Source organism: Solenopsis invicta, chromosome 6, assembly GCF_016802725.1.
Source record: "Solenopsis invicta isolate M01_SB chromosome 6, UNIL_Sinv_3.0, whole genome shotgun sequence".
In the NCBI taxonomy this organism is placed as follows: Eukaryota; Metazoa; Arthropoda; class Insecta; order Hymenoptera; family Formicidae; genus Solenopsis; species Solenopsis invicta.
Window position 1 is genome coordinate 21,509,192 of NC_052669.1, and position 27,044 is coordinate 21,536,235.

Genomic DNA, 27,044 nt, shown 5'->3' on the forward strand with positions numbered 1-27,044 from the left:
AAAGGAAAGAATTATTATGTTTGCATCTCCTAAATTTCCTTGCTCTTTAGCTTGCTGCATTTGCATTACGTCAGATATGCATGCTGCGGAATGTACTCCAATTTCAACGAAATTTTCTCTTTCTTGATCTATCAGCGCACTTGATACTTGATCTTGAATTTTCTCGGTCCATTGAGATATTTGCTAGACAGCAGTCGAGACTCTTTAAGAAACTGTCCTTTCAAAATCCAACTGTTGTTTCGAAACTAATCATACACGTAATATACATATGTATACAATACATGTAACCAACAGGAACAAGTCAAACAACAAAAGGATAGATTTGAAAAGCTGTTATGTGCCGGAGACTGCGTGTTGAACGCAACTACCTTTGAGCACACCCACTTTCGCCCCGTGTGCCGCAACCTATGAATGCTTGTAACCATGTTAATCTCTCGTGCTTTGATGAAATCTTTCAGAAACGTATTTCCGAAAATTATTCAAAATCTTTAGAAGAAAAAATAGATCTTTTTTTTTAGTTCTAGAGTAAAATATCCCTTTAATGTTCAAGTGGTATACGGGTCATCGACTCGAGAGGTGTTACACGTTTCATGGGCGAAGGTTACGCAGGGCTCAGCGATAGTCCTAGTCGCGATCCGGCTGCGCAGCATCTCGTGGCAAGAGAGAGAGAGAGAGAGAGAGAGAGAGAGAGAGAGGGAGAGAGAGATACACGCGTGGCCCCACGGTTATCTCTTACTGGTCCTCTGGTTTCTCTGTCCCTTCGAGCCGCGTGCAGCAGCCGTATATACTCGTCCTCTGCGAATCTGACAGAGTTGCCGGGTCTACCGCGATCCGCCGTATATTTACGAGCTCGATTACGAGGGGCGAGCTAATTAGCCAGCAATCGAGCCTCCCCTCTCGCGTCTTTCCCTCGGAGAGGATGCGAAAGGGCTCGAAGGTGGTCGAGATGGAGGAACAGGACGAAGGAAGAAATAGCGTTGAGAAGGAGAAAGGGACGAGGCTGCGTGCCGTACGATTCTGCGTCGTGAGACGCTGGCCGATTCGCAGGCCGATTCTAAGCGACTTTAGCATCGACGACGATGACGACGACTACGGATACATTTTTGCTGGCAGTTTTGCCAGAATCAATGTGACGTGCAGTGGGGGATCGATGCGTCGCGTAGACTTTTATACGCGCTCTTGGCCAGACGAAGATACGCTCGGCCGAACGTATTGACCCATTGAAGCGTATAGGAAGCTATAGTCTCCACCAGCATTCTAGTTCACCGACGATTAATAACACTGTCGCAATTGAAATGCGCGAAATTATTCTCGAGACTCGCCAGACGTATTTTTACGCACCTCTCGAATCAATTTAGAGTTCTGTTCTGACAAGAGAAAAAATGTTCACGATTTTCTCTTTCCGTTTTCGATACGTTGTAAAATTCAAAACGAGAAACGTGTATTCTTCTATGTACGCTATCATTTAGAAATAGCGTTTTTAAATTGATATAGAATGTACAGATTTGATTCTGACAATACGAAAATTAGGCGCCGCTAATGAGAGTACGACGCGATTATTAATGCGCAAATTAAATTATATGAACACATTCAAAACTGATACAAACACATAAATTCAATAAAGCTCGTTAATCTAATTTTCATATTGCTAAAGATCAATCCATTGTCTTATTAGATTTATGACTTCTAAAATTTGATTTTAATATTGAATGACATTACAGTTATAGAACATATCTTTTGATGCACAATGTTCTCCTTTTTCACTTTGTAGATTATTAAAAAACAAAATAATGATTTTTAATTAAATATCGTCGTAAGAGGGTTTTAAAATTTCTTTAAAAATTACAGAGAATAAAAAGAATTCATCGACGTTTATCGCGAAAAAATAAATTCAGCAAAGCTTTAGAAACCTCTTTTATGCATTTATGCAAGTATTAAAAATGAAATGTATTTTGAGCTCTACGCAATAATGCATTTTCACTTTTCCAAATCTATGAAAGCTTCAGAAAAAAAGATTCGCCTCTTAAAATATTCAATTATTATAGATCAAAGAGCAAAGTGAAAAATTAATTAATCACTTTGCAATTTGCTGAAGGAGAAATGAAATAAATGTCTTCAGTCTCCTTCCGCCGAGAACTTAATTCATCTGCTCGGACGAGTCGAGCATCTTTTTCGCACGATACTGTAGAAAGTGTACAGTATATGCGTAACCTTGTGCGTGCAAACGCTGCTATAACGCCTAGGACTGCCTAGGAGTCTTCTAGGCACCCGCGTGAGAGGCCAGCTAGGTGAGGCCAGTCGTGGCAACTCCGCATAGGGACGTCCCACAGACCATGAGTAGACAAACGTGACTAACATTGCGCTCCGAGTATTATCGCGCACGTATAGAGTACCCTTTAAAGGTTCGAACGTGAGACGTTGTAATCGCTATTATATATTTAAAAATATATCCTTTCGCGTTACGAACAGATGTTTCACCTCGTCGATTTTGCAACCACGAACTCTATTAAGTTAGTGATTAACGTGAGAGACACAAGTAAATCGACACGATCGGTGGAGAAGCATATGTAGGTACATAAACTGTTATACAGTTTGTAACTGCGCTCATCAAATTTAACGATTGCGTGATAGTTGAATAACAGTTGAGTATGGTTATAGAATTTATTTGTGGAAGACCAATTGATGAGATTCAAATATTGCAGGACGACCTTTTGTATTTTTCAAATCTATTATGATGAAAATTTGTCTTAGAAATCTGCGTATAATTTTTCAGCATTTCTGTATAAATTTCAGAATTCTTAAAAATAAATTCAAAAAGTTAACTTATATAAATTGAAATTGATAAACGTATAATGTTACAACTTTTCAAAAAAGATTTCTCAGACTTTTATGCAAATTGGTCAAAAGTGCCAAGAAAGTTTACATCTTTTCTAAAATTCTATGTATGTGAATATTTTAAACTTGGAAGATATCTCTTTCTACAATTTCTTAAAAAACTTACAAAACTGATAAAATCCAAAAAAATTAAAAGTATATATTTTTAAATTTCGTAAATTTTTTAAGTATGAAAAATTCTTGAAAATATGATGAATTTTTTTCACCAGAGTAATCGTCTTCAGTTCGACGTATCTTCTATGTTGATTATAGTTGTAATAATTATAATTTGTCCATCAATTTTCATTATATAATTCGATCTACTTGTACCTTTGCAAGTTACGCGCGAAATACTTTCGGTCTCAGAAGTAAATTGCGCCTAAAATATTCGTTATAAATATGCGAAGGCACGGGAACTCGTTTTGAACAAAATGACAGCGTCTGTCCGACAATAAATAAAACATTAGAAGAGACGCGGGTTAAAAGTTAGACATTAAAAAGGCTCGCACGTAGGCGATCCGCCGAATTAAGCGCGACGGTGTTGGTAACGCGGCTCATAGCGAACTCGCTCGTATAGAGCGACGTAGAGAAACGCGAAAGAGAAAGGGAGAGGGCGAGAGGAACACAGAACACTGAACGTAAAAAAAAAGAGGATTGGGAGGGAGGGAAGAGAGAAAGAAAAGAAAAGAAGATCCGAAGTGAGAGACACACGCATGTTAGTCCGTGTGCACGCGCAAAACGTACGCGCGTGCGTGTCCACCACCGCCTCTATGCACGACGCGTGACCGTGAACTTGCCCCACCTCGTGCACGAGTCGGTCAGTCATTATTATTAACGCACACACGCAGAGAACGGTGGCGGCGGCGGCGGTGGCGTGTACGCTCCGGAGACGGGTACAACACGCACACGCAACACACGCGGCTGTTTACGCGAACGCACGCGTGAACGCACCGTCCTCGCGGGTGAGGGTCCGTTAAAGGAGCATCCGACGATTTCAGGGCTTTCGACGTCGGAACGAGCCAAGTTCTCGCTTAGTTACGCCAGCGATCTCGGTATACGCGGCAATTGAGACGAAGCGTTTCGAAAATCGTGCAGAAAATTACTTGGGAACGTGTCGCATTAGAAATGTAACATTTGTATCCTTTCAAAAACTACGCTGAGAAAAAAATGCTGCAATATAAATTATTTACCTAATACAGGATTGATTTTTGAATATGAATTAAAACGTAGTTTAATTCAATTAAACGAATCACGAGCTGTCACAAATATATGTAGATTTAACTAAATTTTAGTCATTCACCTAGCTTAGTTGTTGTCTTTACTTTTAATCATTTTTGTTCTTTTAATACTGTTATTAAATTAATAAAATATTTTCAATTAGACTGACGCTGTTGATTAAACAGCATCTTTCTCTGTGTAGAAAAATTTGTTTTTACGCACTTTCCTTTTTTGTTTTTGCATTATAAAAAATTGTACGGAATTTTTTAAATATGTTAATATGTTGTATTTTTTAAAAATTCTATTAAATAGAAATCCTATTCGATAAAACTGTATTTTGTAAAACTTTATTAAAATTTTTGAAAAATAAATTAAATTAAGAAGGCATTTAGGTACTTGAGACGAATACATTCCTAAATATTGTAAAGTAAAAATGTCAAAGAGTGAAAATTGAACTTGTACAATTTTTTTCGAGTGATTTGTTACTCTAATAAAATAGCAAAAATTCACTTTTATAGAATTAAAATTAAGTTTAATTTTCGAATGATTTTTCACTCTACGAGATCGAGAGAGAATGTTTAAATTAATATCTCTTTAGAAAAGAGAATATTTTTTTGAAGCATTTCAAATTACTGTTGTCTCTTAAGATGGTCTTCCATTCGATATAATGCTTCAGATTCAATTATTAATATTTGCTAATAAAATGTAATGACTTTAATATAAGTGCCCATTAATTTGATAATGTATTAAATTTTCGTTAATACATTTTGAGAGGCGCGCGCTTAAGAGAGATCGGAGGATTAAACAGGTCAAGGTGATTGGATCGCAAACGAAGCATGAAACACCGTCTTCAAAGAGCCACTTCTGTGCAGCACAAGTTCAGCTGGAAACATCGAGGAGAATTAAAAAAAAAAATAAATAAATAAATAAAAATTGGCAAACGCGCAGAAATCTAATCAGGGACGAGGCTGATTATTCACGGTCGCCGAATTTCGCGAGAGAGTCGTTCGAGAGGAGAGACGATTCTCCATGGAGAGATAGAGAGGCTAATCGCGCGCCAAACTTTTTTTTTTTTCCACAGGCGTGTCGAAACCTGTAAATCTCGACGAGAGCCGTACTTTCCCGATTGGAGCCGCATGTATATTTATAGGCGGAGGCGATACCGATTTTCTCCGCTCACGGCATCTAGATCCGCCGTTGACCTTGGACCGTTGTGGAGGCTTACCGGAGATCGCCCAATCGCTTCGGTCCTTCTTTTATGCGCATAGATAGAGCCATATGAATGCATTATTCGTCGCTGCGCGACGGCAAGCGCCTCGACACCAATATCGGGACCTCGCGCGAGAGATATCGATGCAGCTGCGGATGTGGCATAGTGATTCATCCTGTTGCAAGTCTTGAACGTCGTTGGAGAACGGAGGCGATTTAAACGCGTAGGTCGTTATAGATCGAATACGTCTTAACTTGAATGGCAGGACGAAACTTTTTAAAATTCTATATCATGAAGTCTGAAAATAAATGTTACATGTAAATACTTTTTGCATAATGCGTCGCACACATTTTTTTTTGCATTTTGTAATAATTGAACAAGGCGAATAGAACTTCTTGTACTACATTTCCTTAAATTATAATTTATTAATTCAAAAAAACAGTTATTTGTAGTAATAATCTTTTGTTCTAGTGAAATGTCATTTTAATAAAAAAAAAATGGTTACAAATAATTATTTCTATAAAAATTGATAAATTATAATTCTGGAAAATATATTTACTCGAGATAAGAAAATTCTTTTTGCGAAAAAAAAGCTTTTCTTTCAAATCTTCGTACTTTTATTCCGTCTCCAATTATCACAAAATAAAAATTGATCGATGAAAATTTAAATTAACGGGTCGAGAGAGAACCGACGAAATCTGTTGTCAGTCAAGGTACGCCGATGTATTGTTACCTTGACGCGCAATGTAAATATGTGTGTAAGAGAAAGCATTATCCGAGTCGTAGGCGAAATCGCTCGTCGTGAGCTCCCGATTAACTTACGAAGAGCACATTGTCTCGGGCTTCTATTTGCATTCTCGTTAGCCTTCGATCCGCGGCGCTACAGCAAGTGGCAGGGCGCGCAGAATTTCGCCTTTCGTCGCGAACAATTCAGCGCGCAACAAAAACACTTGCCGTTAGCATGGAAATATAACCGGCAATCACACGAAAGTTCCGCTTTTCTTCCGTATCAGTGTTTGTCAATTTTCCCGTGGTATACATTTTTATACATTGTACCCTCGTGTGGTTTTTATACGTGTGCTATCATAATTGGAGGGTTTCTCACAAAGATCAAATGAGTTTTGAATTTTTAAAAAATTATCAAGTCATTCTCGTTATAACGTCCTATCATTCTCTATTAATAGTAGTATTATGAATATTATGAATAATTTTGTTATAGCAAGAATTAAACAAAAAATAGTAAATATAAATAAATATAATTTAATAAAAATATCCACAGAATTTTCAAACAAGTCCAATGGTTTTTTTAGGTATTTTTTTTTAATATTAATTAAAACTTTATTTTTATATTTATTATATCTATTGTATACGTCTCGAAAAAAATTACCGTTTTTAAACAAAAAAGAAAAGAAATAAAAAGATATTTTTGTTAAATGCAATTTGTAAAATTTTGTAAATAAAAGTAAAATAAATGTCTATGCTTTAAAGGCTACTTCCTCCTTCATCTTTATCATTATTATAACGTTATATAAAAAAACACTTATATAAAATATCATATAATATGTTATATAAAATATTACAGGATTAAAAGATGGTAAATATAAAATTTTCGTAACAGTCAAACAAATCTAAATTTTTTTTTTTTTTTTTTAACGGAACATCAAGATAGTAACGCCTAAAATTTTGTTCTTATATTATATATTCAAAGATAAATTATCATATTAATACAATGATTTAAAAAAGTTTTTCGTTTACGGAAAATTTCACTTTTGGAGCTTTGCACATATATGAGAAACCCTTCAATTATATTTTCCTCTACAGGGACTTTCATACAATTCCAAATAAACAAAATAATTATTCATATATAAAAGATGTGCTTCTGCATTTTCGAGTACGAACACGACAATCGATGATTTAAAAATTTAAAGAGATTACATCCCTACGAATTTGAGAAACAAAATCTACACACACACATTTACATACTTCTTAAAGCTTTGTTCGGGTAAACTTTAACGTTTAATTAATTTTCAATTTAAAATCACTTATTTCTCGATCCACGCCGATTAACCCGCACAGAGACTGCGCGTGATGTTATCACGCGCAGCGATTCCCTATAAATGTCGGTATGAACTATAATCAAGTGTCAAGATACCGCAATCGTGCAGATTGCAATCGTAGAAAGACAAAAAGAAAGCGCGACCGCGATGACGTATACAGCGCGACTTAAATTTACACGTGCGCTTTACACGGCAACGAGGATAAATTGATATCACGCTCCGCCCGTTATCCTTCTCCTCGAGATGATTCGTACGCGCGGGAATCGCGAGACGTAAAGCGAGAAAGTGAGATAATGAGAGAAAGAGAGACGGGAAACTGCCACAAAGCAGCTTACGGCGAGCCATAAAAACAGATTAAGTTGGCGCGGGATCTGATCGCTGTGCGGTCGAAAAACGGCGACCAGCCTGACGAAAGAGATCGGAGGCACATTCCCGAAGGATAAATCAGGACTTACCTCGCAAGCTGGGCTTTTGTGAGTCCGTACGCCGTGGAGGTGTTCGACTGGTTGGCAAACGCGTAGGAAATGCGAACATCCCTATACTGACGATCATCAGCATTGCCGATATGAGCACCAGACCTGAGACATCGTATGAAAAATTAGTATATATGAAAGAGATGTTCTACATAATTAAAAAAAAAACAATGAAGTCGTCTCACGATGATAAATGACAGACACAGTTGGACACATCAATTATCCAGACAAATAAAGTTAACCTATAATATTACTAATTATCCGCACAAATAAATTTCAATATATACACGTTACACCAACTGACTTAAGATATAATAAGTACTTGTATAGATTATATGTTCATATATTTTATACATATAACATTTAAAGAGTATGCTTATTGAAAATTTTTTGTATAATCATATAATCTGTACAAATTCTTAATATATAATACATTTTATATATATATATATATATATATATATATATATATAAAATGTAATAAATATTTATACAGATTATATGATTAAATATTTTAATTACTTACGCTAGCCTCTCCATCGTTTCCGCTATTGTGAGTATCATCGTTCTAATACGTAAATTTTCTATATGTTTCAACTCTTGTTTAATATGTCTTTTAATACGTTCCTCCAGAGCTTTAGCAGTTACAGGCAAAAATAAACGACACTCTATTTGTTTCCGTTTGTGATACTTGCGAAGTGTAGTTTGAACTTGAAACATTGATAGATTCAACTCACAAGCAATTTTATATTCCGATTTACCCTGAAAATGCAGAGTAACAATCTGCAAATTTATATAACCTGATGCAAAGTAAAGTTCCCCCATGCTGCTAGGTTCTTGTACCTTCTGTCACCGTTACCACTTGCTTACTACAATTACAGTGGAATAAGTCGTTATTCGCGCTGCGAGGGTCATCTTTGTTTATTTCGCGTCATGTAATATACAAACAGACAATATAGATATTTATAACGTCTGAGTTTCTGTCGAGTCCTATACGTCTTTGCTAATATTTTCATAAAATTGGCAAATACTTTAATTTCGTTAACGTATAATCTAATCTGTATTAAAAATAAATCCAATGATATCATAAGTATCATTAAATAGACATAAGTAAACATTTTTAATGAATAGAATTGCATTTTTAAAGTTAAAGTTAATTATTGAATGAATATCTTTTATACAGGGTAATTATTAATAACTGTTCCCACTTTTTACCATAGGAGCACGCATTTGTAATTTCTAATATAATAATATGTTAGAAATACGTATCCGTCGGTAAATCATGTTCCTGTGATAAAACGTGGAAACAGTCATTAATAATCACCCTGTATATTGTGAAAATTCGGATAATTGATGTCTGGATAATTAGTGTGTTCAAGTATATTAATTTTATATTAAATATTTAAATAATTATTTGTTTAGAAGAATTTTGTATCTTATAATCAATATTATTTTTTACGTGGAAATCTCTTTTCTTATTATCTATACAATATTAAAATTCAATCGTATTAAAAATCAATTCTCAACAATAATTGTGTCAGTGATTAAAAATTATGTTTCAATTAATTTAATTTGATTTAATTCGTTTCGGATTTAAACAGAAAAATTAAATTCGATTTGATTGGATTTAAAAATTCTTGATTTGCATACACATCTCTAATTAATTAAACGCAATAATAATTATATTTTTATATACAATTACTACAACGCGTTTAGCAGTGTTATTAATATCAGACATAAACAATAAAATTACATGAAAAGAAATACTTAACACAAACTTAAAACAAACTGTTAATTTGCTGTTATCTGACGCCTGAGAAATTATTTTTATGTTCTGGTCTTTCGATGTGAAAACAAGCGCAAGAGACCAATTGAAATCCGACTAATGGTGTGCTCATGTTACAAATATAGATAGATTTATTACGTAACACTAACAATGCAATTTGAACGGTTTGACGGTTAAACCACTTTTAATGAACCAAGTCTTTTTGCGTTCTATATTAAATTGAAGGTTACAAGCGCTTAAAGAATTCTGATAATTTGAGTATAGCAAACATTATAAAACTTAAAATACAATCTTTCGCAAAAGCGGAGTATTTCTTTTATGCTATTCTTGCTTCGTAAAACTGAGCCAGTTATAATTTTCATTTTCAATATTATTATAATTTTATTTAAACTTACCAAGCCACCAAGCTCCGACCCATCTCGGATCCGATGGCGTAATCTGTGGATTTCTCGATAAATCCGCGTAGACCATCGTGCACAAAGAACCAAGGATGAAGCCTAACGCTGGACCGAGAATTCGCACTCCAATAGTGATCGCTGTTGCACAGAAGCAAATCATTTTTCAAGTCTTAAATTTATAATCAAATTTTGAACAGGCATTCAATTTGTAAATATAAGAAAGAAAAAGAAATCTCTTAATTTGCACTAAAAAAAATAATGATACGTTAAAAAAGTATTTAATATTTTATATATTAAAAATTGTTATAAATTAACAATTAAAATTTACTAGATTTAAATTTCCAAATAATGAAAATAAACACATGACTAAATTATTTAAAAATATAATTAAACTATCTATCGCGCTAAAGGATACATAAAAAAATGAATGGACGAATGAGAGCAGAAATTTGCAATTTAATGAAAGAACTTACCAAAATACAAAGGGCTCTCTCTGCTGGCTACATTGTCATCGATGTATGGTATACCGAGAGTATATACCGCCGTTTGACCCATTCCTACACCAAGTAACGATACAAAAAATATCGCAAGCACCACCGTGGTTATCTTGCTCTGTATTCTCTGCTCCATAAGAAAATCGCCTTTGCAGTACTCCGTCGGAGACGGGAGCGCGCTGTCCGGTATTGTTATGTTCAATCTTCAACAAGAGAAAAGAAAACAAAAATATAATAAAGTTAATTACAAATCATTACTTAACGCTTAATTACTTAATTTTTTATGACTTCTCCTAAAGTACAACACGTACACGGAGAAAATTTTTTCATTGAATTTATCCTTAACATCACGGGGCACATGTATTTCGAAGAACTTTACTTATATTTTTAGTGAAATGTGATTAAATTTTATTAAAAGTAAAATAAAATTCTTCAAAGTCTATATGTTATCTCACAACTATCATAATTCTGAGAGTAAGAGTCTATCTAGACAAATTTAAACAGCTGCATAACCATACGCATAAGGAAATTGATAGGCCCATTAGCACATGCATAAGGAAGTGGACCAATCAATTTTCTTATGCATATGGTTATACAGCTATGTAAGTTTGTCTGGATAAGCCCTAAATTATGAGAGAAAAATCTTTTTATATCGCATTAAATAAATGTCTGATTGATATTGTGAACGTAATATCTGGTTTGAAATATTAAAATTAATTATAAGATAAAATGATAACATTTATTATAAATTACGAGATCTGATACTGACAATTTTCAAATTTATTAGAAGCAGTAAATTCAGAATATAATAAACTTTTGTAATCTCCCATTATTTATTCTACAAAATAAGCAAATTATCTCATAACGTATAAAATGTCACAGTTTCTCCTATCGAATTTATCCTATTTCTTGCCAATAACTTATTTCACAGTGAAAAAATTGTCTATCAAACTATTTCCGGAAATACATCCGGAAGTTAACGCCTACGTGAGAGGAATACACGGTCATTTTTCTTCGCGATAAGTGATAAGCGCAGCTGCAAGCGTGCGCACGTTATCAAGAAAAACGTAATCGACATTGCTCCTATTTTATAGCCGCATTAAATTGCGTGGATCAGTTTCGAGCATTTCGTTCGCCGGCGCCGTAGAATCTTATTGTGCCCTACCAGTGGACGCTTTCATTACGCAACAGCAATTAACGTAATTATAACGGCATATGTAGACGCGCCTGCTGAAGAATGAGGATCGTTGTTAATAATTACTGCCGTCAGAAAATTTGATGTTACCAACCAAACTTTCTCGCTCGTTAACTAAACATATTATCATTATCTTTCTCTCTCTCTCTCTCTCTGCCTGTCGCTTTTTTTCTCTGTGAAAATTAATCTTTTTATGCACTACGTCGTTATGATGCATGTGGTGTTAAAATTAAAACGCGCAGAACTTGCATACTTTTATTCTTTCGTTAAGAAACTATTTTCGAAGAGATTTAAAAACAATTCTTTTTTAGATTAATTTACAATTTTTTCGAGTAAATCTCTTCTCGAGAGATTTAATCTTTATACTGTAACGTTTAAAATAAATATGTTCCTAAATTTTTACAATTTTTTTATCAGGATAACTCCGGCATATAAGCACCTATAAAGAGTCATACTTAAAAAAAAATTGTTATTGTCATTCTTATTAAAAAGTATAATTATGTATATAATAGCAAACAAGAAATATTTTTTATTAACTCAAAGTGTCTGAAATTTTGTTGAAAATTTTAGATCCCGCGCAAAAGCCTTCTCCACAGCATTAAAGTTAGACAGAGTATATGCGAGTAACTTACGTAAACGGACTTGTTCGTGTTTTGTACGGTTCTTTTATATAAGATTACTCACCAAAAAAGTACACTATACGGGTCCCATTGATGCTAACAAAACTTTGCTGCCGTACCATTCAAACTATAGTTGACCAAAAAAGTTATTTAACCATGTCAATTGAAAGGAAAGATTTCAAACGTTTTTACATCCTGGTCCAAACATCCTATCTCAATCCTTCCTCCAGACAGTAAGCGATCGAAATTTTATAAGGGTCTCTCAGACCCACTAATGTGCTTAAGAGTTAATAATATATGTGTTTGTGGTATTAGGAAATATGTTTGATTCTCACCAATTGTCACTTGTCTACCACGAGAATAGCAAAAAGTGTATAAACTCCACCAAGTATATAAATATTGTCACTATCCCCAACGCAATCGCTACTTTCTCTTCAAAACTCATCCTCGGGAAGATTATACTCTCCTCAAGAGGGAATTCTTCATCGGGCAAGAACATGAAAAGAAGAAAAAGCATATAGGGGCCCATAAATATGAGAATACCGTATAGGAAGAGATGAATCATGAGGATGTTCTCCTCCATGCCTGGATTCTTTTTTTTGTAACAAAACACTGTAAGCTCTCGTATTCTATGACGAAAGCGTTTACGTCAGGATTTGTCAAGAGAAATCAATGGTTGTGCATTAAATAAAGGCACGTTTTATGTAAAGAAATAGTCACATTTACTTTTACACACGCATAAAACTCGTGATATATGTACATCAAAAATGCGCACTCAGGGATGCAGATCGCGGCTCGCCGGTCTCACGCTATAGTTTCGCTGTCCATCGCTATCACTGCACGGCCACTACTTCGCTATCCATCGCTACCGCAAATTAAATATCGGCTTCGTGCCTCACGACTGTATCGCGCGCTCACAAGGAGACTTTACTCCGTTTCTATCTCCCGGCTCTTTTCGTCTATTCACAACGACTCCTAATTTACGAGTAAGTCACTGGCTACTTTCACCGATAGGAGAAATCAGCCCCCACATCGCCCGATTGCCAAAATCATATCGGCTACGCTCAGTATCCACATTGATCACCGTTCACAATCTTTCATCTACTGCTTGTATCTACAGTCATTGTGAGAGAAATCGTTTGATAAGATTAACTGACGTTTAGTTGAATAGTTATCAATTGAATTTTGAAGTTACTGTTACCAAAAACTTAAAATTAGTTTCATTTAACAAAACTTTTTGTAATTTGTTGTATGAAAATAATTATTTGGTTGAGGCTACAAATTGTTTGTTAAAACAATTATGTATTTAGTAATTATAACTATAAAACTCGTTTGATCACTATTCAACCAAACGTTGGTTGATTTTATCAAACATTTCTCTCAGTCTAGTGTATCTGCATGTTCAACACCGACAGGCGCCTACATTTTTTTTTTAACAGATACTACTCCCAAATTTTCGCAATGTTAAGTTTTCACCGACGTAATCAAGACTGGCGATAAAAGGCTGCGCAAAAGCATTTTTCGCAGCGTGTGTTTGCAAAACGGTCTACATCTAAATTTTTAATATCAGGGTCAGGTGTCATTCGGTTTGAAATATTGATATTTTTCATACGTTGTGACCAGATTTTACTCTATTATTAAAAAAGGAATACTTTTTCTGCAAAATTTTTTTCCTAGTTTCAATGATATTCTAAAATAACGTTGAGTCTTATGGCAAGAAGAATTTTAAGTAATTTATTTACAAACAAAATATAAGAATTTTGAAGACCTGTGTTCATAAGACGGGAGCTTAAGGAATATTTGTAATCAAAAAAGTTTACCATATCATTTTCGTGTAAAAGTGTAAAATATTCATTATACAGTTTTCTTTAAATATAATGTCACAGTGAAAATGTGACAATATCGCTTGTTAGTACATTTAAATCATTACTATAAACAATTATTTTTCAATTCTTTTTCACGTCAATATTTATTAATGTCACAAAGAAAATATTTTTGAGTAACAAATCATTACTTCTATAGTTTAGATTTTGTTCATTATTTATGATAAGAAGATGACAACGTCTTTTCAATGGTATATTTGAATAAAACGTTATGTTGTTTTCTTTCACCATTTTAATTTGGAAAACCTCTTTAACGTACTAAAATACGTATTTTCTATATATATAACACATTTATCACTTCTTAAGAAACTCTTAACAGAGTCCTCCTTCTTTAATGCGTCCTATTTCCTATTTTCTATTTCTGGAACGCTGTTTTTGGCATAGGCCACTTCTACTCGAAAATATTCGACTGTTTAAAAGATCTTTGTGGTAACGTGAAGCGCGCGCAATTCGTTTTTCATTAGTTACCTTCGGATTACGAACCGCCGGTTCAACCCGTCTCGTAGAAATGCGACGAACCGGTTCTTGTATAATACGGAGTTCGAGGCAAAACTGCACGCCCATTACTTCGGCGGTATTCCGCCTTACATTGTGTATTTATCATGGTAAACGATTATTGTATCTCGCCCGAAACGATAACACAGCTGATCGTTTGCATGCCGCCCTGTTTCCCCGCGAGATATTGTAATAACGTGACGATCGTAAATTTTCCCCAATCGTAATCATAAATGCTTCTCTATCAATCTCCACGTAAAACGAAAGCGTTATTTGAATTTGTTAAGTGAGGAGTAAATTTTAAAAATACGAATCATCACTAGTCGTTATTAAATTGGATTAAAATAATTAACGGAGAGGGGGGGCAAACAGCTACATTAATTACCTCATTAATATTCAAACCGATAAGTTTATTAAATTAATTAATTATGAAATTAATTAACCTGCTAATGTAACAACTATGATAATTCCGGATAGTCCGATTTCTCTCTCACACTCATATTTACTGCGATTAATAAACTCCAATTCTCTGCGTTTTTGATGATTCATTACTGTTGAGTTAGCTATTACTTAATCACGAGGGTAGAAGCCAAATGGAGATATCTCTCTTCATTATGATGAATCGTCAGAAGGCGTCGCTCATTAAGAATTTAGAAATAGAAGGGAGGATAACTCGAAGGAGAGTTATGACAGTTATGACGGCACTCACCCATCTATCGTGACGTTCCTTTCCTCATGGAAACTGCAGAGATTCGCCGGTATCGGATCCGAGCTGTTAAGCCGGCGGCCGTCGGTGCCGTGCCCGACCCCGCTGAACAGCATCTCGTTCTGAAGAATCAGCTGTTCGCCGAAGATAAAGTGGGGTATCGAGCAGGTGAACGAGCTCACGGCGAAGAGGATCATGCCCCAGGCGATCCACTTGGGCCGGTGACCTTGGCCGCCATAATACGTCAGTAGCAGGGAGGACCCGATTTGGCCGATCTCCGTAGCCGACATGATAATGCCCGTCGTCTTCGACTGGATTTGGAAGAGCTTCTCTATTGTCGTGATAACGGAGACGAAGTATGTGTAGTACATGCCTTGAAGCACCTGGGGTAGAAAGAAAAAAAAATTAAATAAAAGTGACTTTGCGCCAACTTACCAAGATCAACTCTCGTCGCCGTGAGTCTCGTACGATAAAATCGTTGGTCAAAGAAATCCGTGAAAAGTCTGTACTTCTTTCAATTTTAAAGAAAAATTACGTACATTGAACACAGAGTTCGGTAATAATAATAATCAAAAGCTTACATGATAGTTAATTTGATATTAAATAGTAAACTTTTTAGTGAAAGAGTTTCAATTAAATATTCATTTAATACAAATCAAATATTTATTAATATTTAGTACTGTTTGGTAACTGATTACTATTTTTACATTTGATTACTATTAATATGATTTCTAAACATTATTAAATATTTAGTTATATATTGACCATTTAATTGGAATTTTTTTACCGTATATTATATTAGTTTACAAAAAAATGCTTTTTCAATTATTTTGAGCCAGACAAGGTATTTCTTATAGATTTTTGAATGCTGAAAACGGTGCCATAAGCTATAGTGTTATTACCAAATTCATTTTTTCGCACAATATAGTTAATCCTTTAGTATTGTTTTTGAAAAATGATACACACTGCGCATCGTTTTACTTTCCATTTTATTTTTTACTCTTTTACTTTTATCCCTAGTTGTCTATTATATGTAACGTTTTTTAAATTGAATAAATTTATTTATTCAAAGGAGAGATTATAAAATTTCTGTGTACTACGGTGTACTGACCCAGGTAAGACAGAAGGTTACTAAGAACGCTTGTTTCGTGGCGAAGTACTGCAGCCAGTGGGGTCTGCAGGGTCCCCAGCCGCAGGACACGTCGGCGTCGTCGAACTCCGTGTGAAGGCTGCTCGACCTCTCATCCGGCACGATCAGATTGCCATTCTCCGCGCCGCCGATCCCCCCGTGCAACTTCCCATTCGGTATCGAGCCGTTGTTGTTGTGTTGCTTGTCGCCGCAGATCAGCCCGTTTCCGTTCGTCATCTTCGACGGGATGATCGTGAGCGCCTCCACGGTGCCGTTCGACAAGATCTGCGTGTCCTCGCCCGCCATTATTCCTTCTCGTTCTATCCTGTATACGTGTTACAGCGGGTTGCTTCTTCCTCCGCCTTTAGCACCCTCACGAACTCCAGCTGGGACTTTTCCTCGTTGGAAGAACCGCTCGAAAAGCTCGCGATTGAGTAATCAATCTGTAAATAGAAGAAAAAGAACTATTAAATAGAAGATTTATATTAATAATATATATGTATATAAAAAAGTAATTAGTCATATTCCACCTTTTCTCGAGTTTTTAAATTCAATCTAATTATCTTAATGCGTTTAATGTCATCAGCGTTATACGTGGAGAGAATTTTCTCTTAAAATCACGACAGTCGTCGGACAGAGACTTTGAAGAATTTTACTATGATTTTAGTAAAATTCGATCAAGTTTAACCAAATTTTTATATTAAATAATTTTACTAAAATAAAATTATAAAATTTTATAAATTATAAAGTATATAAAATTATTTGAATGATTTGAATTAATTTATACTTTATATTTTATAAAATTTTATAGTGCTTAATATTTTATATTATAAAATTTTGTAAAATTTTATTAAAAAAAAATACAGTGAAATTATTTGAAATCCATGTTGTCCCACGATTGCCATAATTTCGAGGGTAAATTTTAAGAGGCAATTCTCTCCGTGCATAAATTCGCAAAATCGTTAACAAATTTTCAACGTTTCAAAAAACAAAAAAAAAAATTGAGAGGATGCAAATTCCTAACTTACGCGTTCACGCGGCATTATTTATAACTGCAATCATGCAGATCGCCGACGCGCCTTCCTCGAAATCTCGCTTTGTTCCGCGTGAGCGTACGCAAATTTCATGGGATTCGCGCCCAGCAGTTATTTAATCTCCGCCGAGAGAAAGGTTTACGAGAGCCAGTTGCCTCCCTTTCTCCCCGTATATTTATTTGTAACACAAAGTAAGTAATAATCGCGAGTGTTAGACGAAAAGCGGCACGACGCGGCGCGCGTTTGGACGTGTAACGCGAGTAGCGTTATTCGGAGCAACTTACGGCATATAAAATATGGGACTTTACGACACCAGACACCGCGCCATGGCCTCGCAGCCGGATTGTATTATATGGAATTAGTTCGCGCGCGCCGTTGACGTAACGCATTCGAACAATCGCCTTATGAAATCTTCAGGCGGTCGCGCGCGCCCGGTGAATAAAGCGCGGTGCATGTTGAAGAAAAGTAAAAAAAGAGAGAGAGAGAGAGAGAAAAGAAAGGAAAGAATCACGCGTGAGAGCAAACGTGAAAGTCGCTCTCCGATTTAATCCGTTCGTCATCGCGGTGTGTAGAACGCGCATATCAATTCTCCTCAGAGAATCCGCAAGTAGGTCTGATGTCTAGGTCATGGGCGTAGCGAGAAAATAATCCTGGCGAACGCGAGAAATTCATTTTCCCTCAGTGCGATAAATATAATTACGCGGACGTATGACGGGGACTTAAGAAGTTTTTGCTCAACCAAAGGCAATTGCTCATTCGTAAAATATAAAAATTCATATTGCGATGCACTTTTTCGTTTCGCAGCGCACGTCGATTTCTCGATGTGTTTATTGCAATTATCTCTTTCACGAGACGTATTTTAAAAATCGATTTGAACAATGAAACTGACTCGAAACGCCACTGATTGTTTGATGATCTTTCCGCCATTACGCTTTTTCATTCATTTCTCCAAAGAAAAAAAAAATTTGATTTCAACTTGGCTGTCACGTCGCAGTTACATTTTGGAAACTTGAATGTATAATGAAAAGATTCCGAAACCGTAAGCTCTGATAACGGTGAACCTCCGCCACTGCGCCTTTTTCGTTTTCCATCGATCGCGCGGACCGACCGACTGGACCGGCCGCTCCATTAGAGGTGAACTCCTTTCTCTCGCGGTCGACTGCGGAATAAGCCGTCTGAGACACCCTGTAGCCGGCGTCCTCTCACTTTCATCGGTGCCCGATTTTCCTCATTTCCCTCGCGTTCCATTCTACGAGCTATCGCACCGGCAGTTTTCACTGACAGCGCGAGTAGGAGTTTGTGCACTGGAACCGCCACTGCAGCTGGATATGTGTGACGGCGAAGACACGTTCTCACTTTCGCTTTGGGATTTCTTCGCAATTACACACCGACTTACGCGCTCGAAACTGCGTACTCGCAACATACAAACTCGCTTCTTGTAATCAAGATTCAAGTCCAGCAATTAATATTCTTATTTTAAAATTAACTTTAAAGAGAGTTATGTAAGAAATTTATACACGCGTCAAGTGTATAAAAGTACAAAAGCCTGCATAAACGCAATTTCGAAGGTTTTCTTGAATTTTGAATTTGTGAAAGTTAAATTTGTTTGAAATAGATTTCGAAATATTACCAATAGATGCTTGATATTTATTTTCTACTTTCCAGAATATATATTCTTAAATTTATGACTCGACATATATTAAAATTCTTTTATAATATATAAATTACATATTATGTATACTTAATCATTAAAATAATAAAATCGTACTTTGTAAGGTAGATAAATACAAACGTTATGATTAAACATAAGATATATATTTTTTATTTAAAATAATGGCAATTTTGTTTTAATTTTTTAATTGCAAATTAATAACGTTTCGAAAAAATAGTATTTATTATAACAGATATATATTCTTGTCATAACAAATAAATATATTATATATATATATGTAATATATAATTCCAGAGTAATTATCTTTATTTTAAAATAAAAAATCTAAAGATATTTTTTTAATTTTATAAAAATATGTTTTTTATGCATTATCCAGATAACTATTAAAGAGACAGAATAAATTTCAAAGGCATTTCGTTGTCTCGACACTGAATTGACAAAATCATATTTCCAAGCTGAGAAAGCATTCTTATGTCTGATAATGTTTGTATCGACAGTCGTATCAACATTCTTGGTTAATACTGAATAAATATAATACTGTTAAAAATAGTCATATTATTTCAAAATAGAAGAAGCAGCCTCTTTATAGTCTGGCCATAATGTCTGTATTTACTGTCGTATCAATATATTATCTTGATAAACACTGAATACGTATAATAGGACTGTCAAAAATAGTCGTATCGTTCTAAGATAGAAGAAACCGTCTTACATGTCTGACCATAATGTCTATGTCTACTACTATATCACTCAGATAAATTCCGAGTAAAACGTATTGAGCAATGTCGAAAATACTTTATTATCTTGATGAATCGACTAACGTAATCGAGTCATCATTTCAAAATACGAGGAAAACAGTCTCTTATGTCTGACCATAACGTCTTTATCTCCTGCCGTACACCGAAGCGTTCCGTCGCTTTGATTCCAAGCTGTTAATTTTATCAGTAACAAGAAGCTAACGAATCAGGAGGACGAAATATTCTCGGAATGAATAGATTATTGCTATTTTCAGTCGCAGAATAGGCGCTAGGGCAGACACTCGCCGTACGATTTACCGGCGAGACGCTGAATAAACAGTGTGGAAATTGCGGAACATCGTCGCGCGCGTTAGCGAGCAGATTTTATATCATCGTTAATGGCTTAACGGCGTATGGTGGCTGACCCCTAAAATCCCGTCTAAGAATACGAATCTGTTTACGGTACTACGGTGCCGTTTCTACGCGCCATTGACCCTATAACATTTGCCATTCACCAACGTACACTGTGCGTGCATGAAAATTAGGGTGAAGATTGCGGCCCTCTTGAAAACAGATGCAGACTTGGCGCCTGCATCATTTCTCACTATCTGACACTCCACATCGGATAATCTCATAGTACTAAAAGCTCAGCGGAATTTCTTTCTATCATATATCGTTAAATTAAATAAATTATTTATTTTCACTTCTTTTTTTTCCATACTTTCGATACGTAATTGCAAAAACTGTGAGTTTTGGAATAGAGACTCTTTGCTCCAATTTTCACAAATTCAATGTTAAAGTACTTGTGTGTAAATTAATAATTAACACACAATTACACATTGTCACTGGGTACATCTCGATTAAAATAATGGCGGCCGTGCATTGATTTCTCTCTCCGAACGCCGACGGACTTTCTTTCGGCAGGCAAGGAGGTCGTCGAAAATTGTTATTTTTATCTCCGTTGCCATTGCTTTTCTCGCTGCAAGAGTCTGGCATCGAAGTTACAATCCCGCAACGAGAACGAAATCGAAAGGACCGAAGCGCCGGCCGCCGCCGCCGACTCTCTCGTCGCCTCGCTCGCTCGCTCGCTCGCTCGTTCGTTCGCTCGGCCGGCTGCGATGGCGAAATTCTGCGAGAGCGCGTTTTTGCCGATCGTAAATCCTTTTCGGACAAGTCGTCCGCCCCTACCCCTTTCCCGCCCATCCTCTCGTCCGTGTCCAAGAGTGAAAATCTTCTGTAGAACCAGCTCCGACCCGCAAATATCTCACGAATGAATCAGTCGTAGGAATCAGACAGAGTCGGACGTATTAGCAATTCCAGCCGCTTAAAATTATCCCGCACTCTTTTTTCGCAGTTTGCTCAGAGAAAAACGAAATGTGCAAAGAAAAGGAATAATAGTGATATATCGCAATTCTTGAAAAAAAAAGCAGAAGAAAGGAAAACGATTGCGCGACTGTGTCTGGAAGTCGTCGAATTTTATTCGATTTATTCCTACGAAAAATTCTATAAATCAAGCAACATTTTATCTGCTCGTTTATACGGACTCTCATTAAAGCTAATTATAATAAACCGTAATCCGATTGACAAGAGAGATAACCGCTGGTTAGAGTAACAAAATTATATTTTTGCTATTAATTTATTCCGCTTTCTTGAATCGCCGCCGCGGCTTATAATTTATTACGCATAGCATTACGGGTCGCTACGCGGCGCGCGGAAATACGATAAAATTCCGGCAAACATAGCGTTCTTTATACTTTCAAATAACTACGCGCTACACGGCCGGCGTGTCCTCCAGAACGTCGGCGTCAAGTCATTCACACCGGCGCGGCGCGTGGCGCGACCTCCGTACGAAAACGTGACTTTGTCTACGATTTCTTCGAGCGACGCGGGAACCAGGTGTAGTGGTTCCACGCAACTTTACATACGCGAGGAAGAAATTTCCGGTAATAAGTTGTCCCTCGTGTATGCCGCCCGTGAGCTTGAACTGGAGACTCGAGTATCTCGTAATTCCCGTTCTCAGGGAAGCCCCGACGTACGTGCGTTCAACACCGAGGACTGGAGACGTCGACGGAAGTATATACCGCCGCGCGCGGGTCGCGCAATCGTCAGCGTCTTTTGGAGAATCCGAAAGGGCGGAGCACGCGATCGTGCCAGGCATTTCCGGGGCGTCTGGGGTCGCGCGGGATTCGATCGATGAAACCCGATCGTGCCCACGCGAAAGGTCGCGACGAGGTTTAACGAGGTCCACGTGGTGGTGAGCTACGCGGCTAAGATCTCCCCCGCGGTACGCCCGTGGAATAATTTACGCTTAACGTTAACGGCGCTTTAACTGCACTTCCGACAGCGAGGCATTAAAATATCCGCGCGAGCGAGCGAGCGGCGCGGCGCGACGCGGCGCGGCGACTCCCGCGCCGCTGCAGCTCCATTTTTCCCTGCCGCGCACCGCGGTCAGTATGCGTACGCACACCGTGACACGTGCCGCACACGCGCTGCACGTGGCCGCGCGTGTTGGTAAACACACACGCGTGGGACACGTGCGTCTTTTACGCCGTCTTTCTCTCTCTCTCTTTCTCTCTCTTTCTCCCTCTGTTAAAGTTCCAACGTCGCGACCGCGCCATGCGGCGCGGCGCGCGGCGGCTTGAAAGAGACTTGGTCTAGGTCGCCTTTCACTGTCCTACTGACGTGGTCTCGTGGTTAGTTGGTTAGTTAGCCTATTCTGCTTAGACTACACCTCAATGCCAGCGTGTAGCACGTTGTGATACAGAGCGATTCAAAACAGGCCGCTCGTTCGAAGCGGCCGAGAATCAATCGCGGTAATCGTAGATATTTAGGCGCGAACGTTGAATCGACATTCACCTCGAATGACAACCCGAATTCGGTTGGGGATAAGGATGTGTATCTCACAGCATCCCCAAAAATACAAAAATTTCATAAAATACTCTAGTATTACGTTTGAGTATTTATGTAAAATTTGACAGCAATTCACTTATTGGTTTAAAAGTTATTTAATTTTTTGTTTACTCTTGATTCTTACATAAAAGTTTGGCAGTATTTATTTGCAGATTTGATGGGGAGATAGCATTAGCAATTCAATCGAAATTTTTACGTATACTATAATAATAAAACTCTAATAAATGTATTTGTACAAAAATTCATTTAGATTCACTTATTTATTTAAAAGTTTTTTAACATTGAAGCAAAATATAGTACGTAATTTTTGCTGCAAAAACCATTATAAATCAAATTTTCCAATATTTTCTTCTTTGCCAATTTCAGAGCCAAAGTTCAGGCATTTGTGATCAACATTTTTTATTGTTGATTAGAAAAAAAAATAAACCTAGAGAAACCTCCAGTTTTTAAATTTCAATAACTTTTAACTCGTATTGTATAGCCAAAATATATCTTTAAAATGCAATGTCGCGTCTAAAAGATGAATTACGTTTTTTGATTCATCGCTCTTTGAATTAATTAATTAGCTAGTAGATATTTAAATTCATTTAGTGATAACATCCGGCATTCTTAATTGTCAATTAAACAATAGATGAATCATAAATCATCAATAATGACTGACAATTATTACGGGTTTATCACTAGTTATTTCTTTATTATCAATGTACTATTAAATTAGAAATAAGATTGATCAACAAATAAGATCAATTTAATTAATTTTTAAAGAACCCCATTAAATAGATTCTTAAAACTATATATTTAAAATTTGGGTTGAATGAGACTCACTTTTAATTTATTTTGCAAGACACTGTTTAATAGAATTTTTTAAAAATAAAATAAATTAAGTTGGCATTATTACGACTATAATACGTAAAGCGAAAGATTTATCATCGGAAATATATCTCGAATGAATCAATATTTAAGCGAGTCGATATCACAGTCTACGATCTTTATCTTAGATGCACGACTTCGGTTTTAAAGACTGATGCACTTTCATTGGAAACGTAATCGCTACCAATAATCTCAACGATAAATTCGACACTCTGGCGAAGACATAAATTGCTATTTAAAGCATTAATACGCAGTTACGTGGGCACCATTCTCCCAGCCGCAATGCTGCGGCTATAACCGTTTATTTGAAAAAAAACTGCCAAAACGTTCTTATGCTCGTAAGTTGCCGTTTCGTAATTTGTTAATCGCGCCTTTAATTCGCGCCTGTGCGGTCAAATGGATTGTACACGGTATTATCGGCGCGTATCAAACGATCAAATTTATTAAACCATTTAATTCGAGACGGGAGGCGAGACCGGGCCGTGTTAAATTAAGTTGATAATTTATCGCTTACAACGCGCGAGAGTGACAGTCAATCTCTCGCGTACTGACGATGTCGGAAAGATTACCAGATTGCACAACGTACATTTCGACAATTTTTATGCCGCTCATTATTTCTGCGATTCTCCCCAATCGGTGATAAACAATCTGACCAAGAAACATGGTATTGCGCTAAAGATTAAATTTTTCAACTTGATTAAATTTCTACAGTTCAAGTATTTATAAAGATTTTTTTTATATATTTTAAATATTTATTAATAAAAGTATTAAAAGAATTTACGAAAAGAGAGAGTGTAAAATGTGAACGCAAATTAAAGAAAGATACTATCTATTTTTGGTTCGAGTATTTATGTATGTAACAGAAATGTGCAAATCAAGCATTTGTTAGATTGAATCAAACTGAATCAAATTTTTGATAGCACTTTCTCTCTCTCAAAATTGAATTGAATGAAGCTTAAAATTTTCACGTTGAATCAAATCGAGTTTCTTTGATTCGAGTATAAATCAAATTTAAATCCAATTTTCTCTGATTTATATTACATATTAATTTAAATGTGATAAAATAATTTCAATGACGTTGTAGATTCTTTTTAATAAACGAGAAAGTTAATCGTAAGAATGTTACAAAATAATTATTAAGAAAAATGATGTTTGCTAGCTTAAAACTTATACTAAACAATAAGTATGAAAGCATGTACATATGAACATGCATACAAATTACGATGTTACCATCAAAGTGATAGTACATTAGAACATTAAAAAAATATATTGTTCAAATCTTTATTACAACCTGATAACCATTATAATGTGGATATGCTTTTGACTAGTTTTCTAACGCAGCTGAGAAAAGCAACTTTCATATTTGCCGGATTTGGTAACGTAACTGCTTCAAGTTGTTGTACTACATGTATGTTTTCTTTGAAATTTCCTCTGCCCATAAATTTTCGCATCGAGAGACTGCCAGCAAGTTGTGATGCTATGTTGTCAGGCTATAATAAAAACTATCTAGACTAGGGCAGCATATTAGGCAATGATGAAATAGACTGTCAAATATATTTTAAAATAATCTTTTTTTTTAATTTTTATAAATCTTGCAGATACGATGTTCTGCAGAATTCTAACAAATACTTTTTTTTTTAACTCGCGTCTATATTTTACACTCTCATCCCGTAAATTTCTTTAATTAATATTTTTTATTCAAGTTTTAATCTGCAGAAAGAATATGATACCATTTCGTGTTAACAGCTGTAATTTGTTTGGTTGTTGCGTCGCGTCCACTGTATCCTGCATTTCGCCATTAAACGGAGTTGGAGGAAAAAGTATTATGCGGGCGACGATCTCAAATGGGTTATGTGCAAACGCGTTGCAGCGGCGCATTACATTGATAAACTTGTGTATAAACAGGCCCCTACGCCTGCGTTACGTAGTGCACGTTCGTGATAAAAAGCGGAGAACCATCTGTCAAGTTCACTCGGTGCACTCGCCCTGTGGTGTCATGTATTTTCAAAAAAATGTCCACGTTTGCCTAGACAGAGTATTTCAACAACGTTGTTGCGAGCCATCACAATGCACGAAAAGAGGCGTTTAATCCCGTTTGCTCTTGACGATGAAACGTCGAATGGAGGAATGGTGGAATAGTATCGAATATACATGGCAAAACCATGTTCTCTAAATTACAAATTATTCTGCGATCATTGAATAGAATTAAATAGAATCAGCGTTGTATAAGAATTTTCCAAATTATCAAACTACACGGAAAAAAAAACAATTTTGCTGAATATCTAAAAATTAAGCTAGATGTAGTTTTAAAAATAATTATATAGGCTCAAACTGGTTGTTAGAATATCAAAACTTTTTGTAATATTTATTATCTCGTTTTAGTATTCTGCTGATTATTTGACATGATTATTTGACAATTCAATAAAATATATCTAATAAAATTTTTGGATTTGTATGGATTGTCTAGCTAAATTGTTATGATACTTCAGCAAAATCAAAATTATTTTCAAATATATAGAAGATTTCTAAAAATCATGCATACACACATAAAAAAGTTAATATAAAACCAATAATTATTGTCTCGTACACAAAAAAGAACATAAAATCTGTTTTAAAAAATTTTATAGCTTCAGACGTGTAACTTGCTTACACGAAATTGTTTGTATATTTTTATACATATAATATATATTTTTCATCAAGACAAACATATTCATTTTTGTGTACTAACAACTTTGAAAAATATCGGATACGAAATAATATCTTCAAACTAAAAATTCTAACTTTTTTATACTATTGTTATCAAAATAATATTGGGCTCTTTAAATGATTATTAAAATATTGAAATAAACATATATTTGACAAAATTTAATAATATCAAATCCTCTAAATAATATTTTATATTTTTGTTTATATACAAGACAGCGGTTATTGATTCAATATTAATTTTTTTTTATATATATACAAAGAACGTGTTTTGGTTCTTATAAATAATTCTACCGTGAGATTATTCCAAGCTAAAAATTCCAGGTTAGAAGCTCAAGTTAAAAATACACAACATAGAAGATAAGGATAAATTATTGTTTATCCACCGTATCGCGCATCGCAAATACTGTTATCGTTACCGAGTATTTCCATAGAACCGGGTTCATCGCCATAGTAACATTTAGAAAATGCCCACACCTTCTGCCATAAATCCAGCAGTATCTCGGCGATTTCGTTACATATTGCCGTAATGAGGTATACGAATGATAAATTACCATTCAGAATGATGAAAGTACCACGCTAG

The 27,044-nt window shown here is 35.7% G+C and overlaps 2 protein-coding genes across 7 annotated transcripts in view; one reads left to right on the plus strand and one right to left on the minus strand.

The window, feature by feature from the left end:
* The window catches only part of LOC105203826 (juvenile hormone-binding protein), a 423,181-nt gene that overhangs the window by 59,811 nt on the left and 336,326 nt on the right, over positions 1-27,044 (plus strand). The gene's annotated exons all lie outside the window — the stretch shown is intronic.
* LOC105203812 (solute carrier organic anion transporter family member 74D) overlaps positions 1-27,044 on the minus strand; it is a 184,291-nt gene that overhangs the window by 19,843 nt on the left and 137,404 nt on the right. For all 6 annotated transcript variants that reach the window (XM_039451234.1, XM_026135228.2, XM_039451232.1 and 3 more), the window contains 5 exons: positions 16,521-16,981; positions 15,413-15,792; positions 10,490-10,713; positions 10,014-10,154; positions 7,815-7,937 (listed from right to left, as the gene is read on the minus strand). In XM_039451234.1, coding sequence (XP_039307168.1) covers positions 7,815-7,937; positions 10,014-10,154; positions 10,490-10,713; positions 15,413-15,792; positions 16,521-16,844 — 1,192 coding nt within the window. In that variant the 5' untranslated portion in view covers positions 16,845-16,981. The remainder of the gene's footprint in view (positions 1-7,814; positions 7,938-10,013; positions 10,155-10,489; positions 10,714-15,412; positions 15,793-16,520; positions 16,982-27,044) is intronic.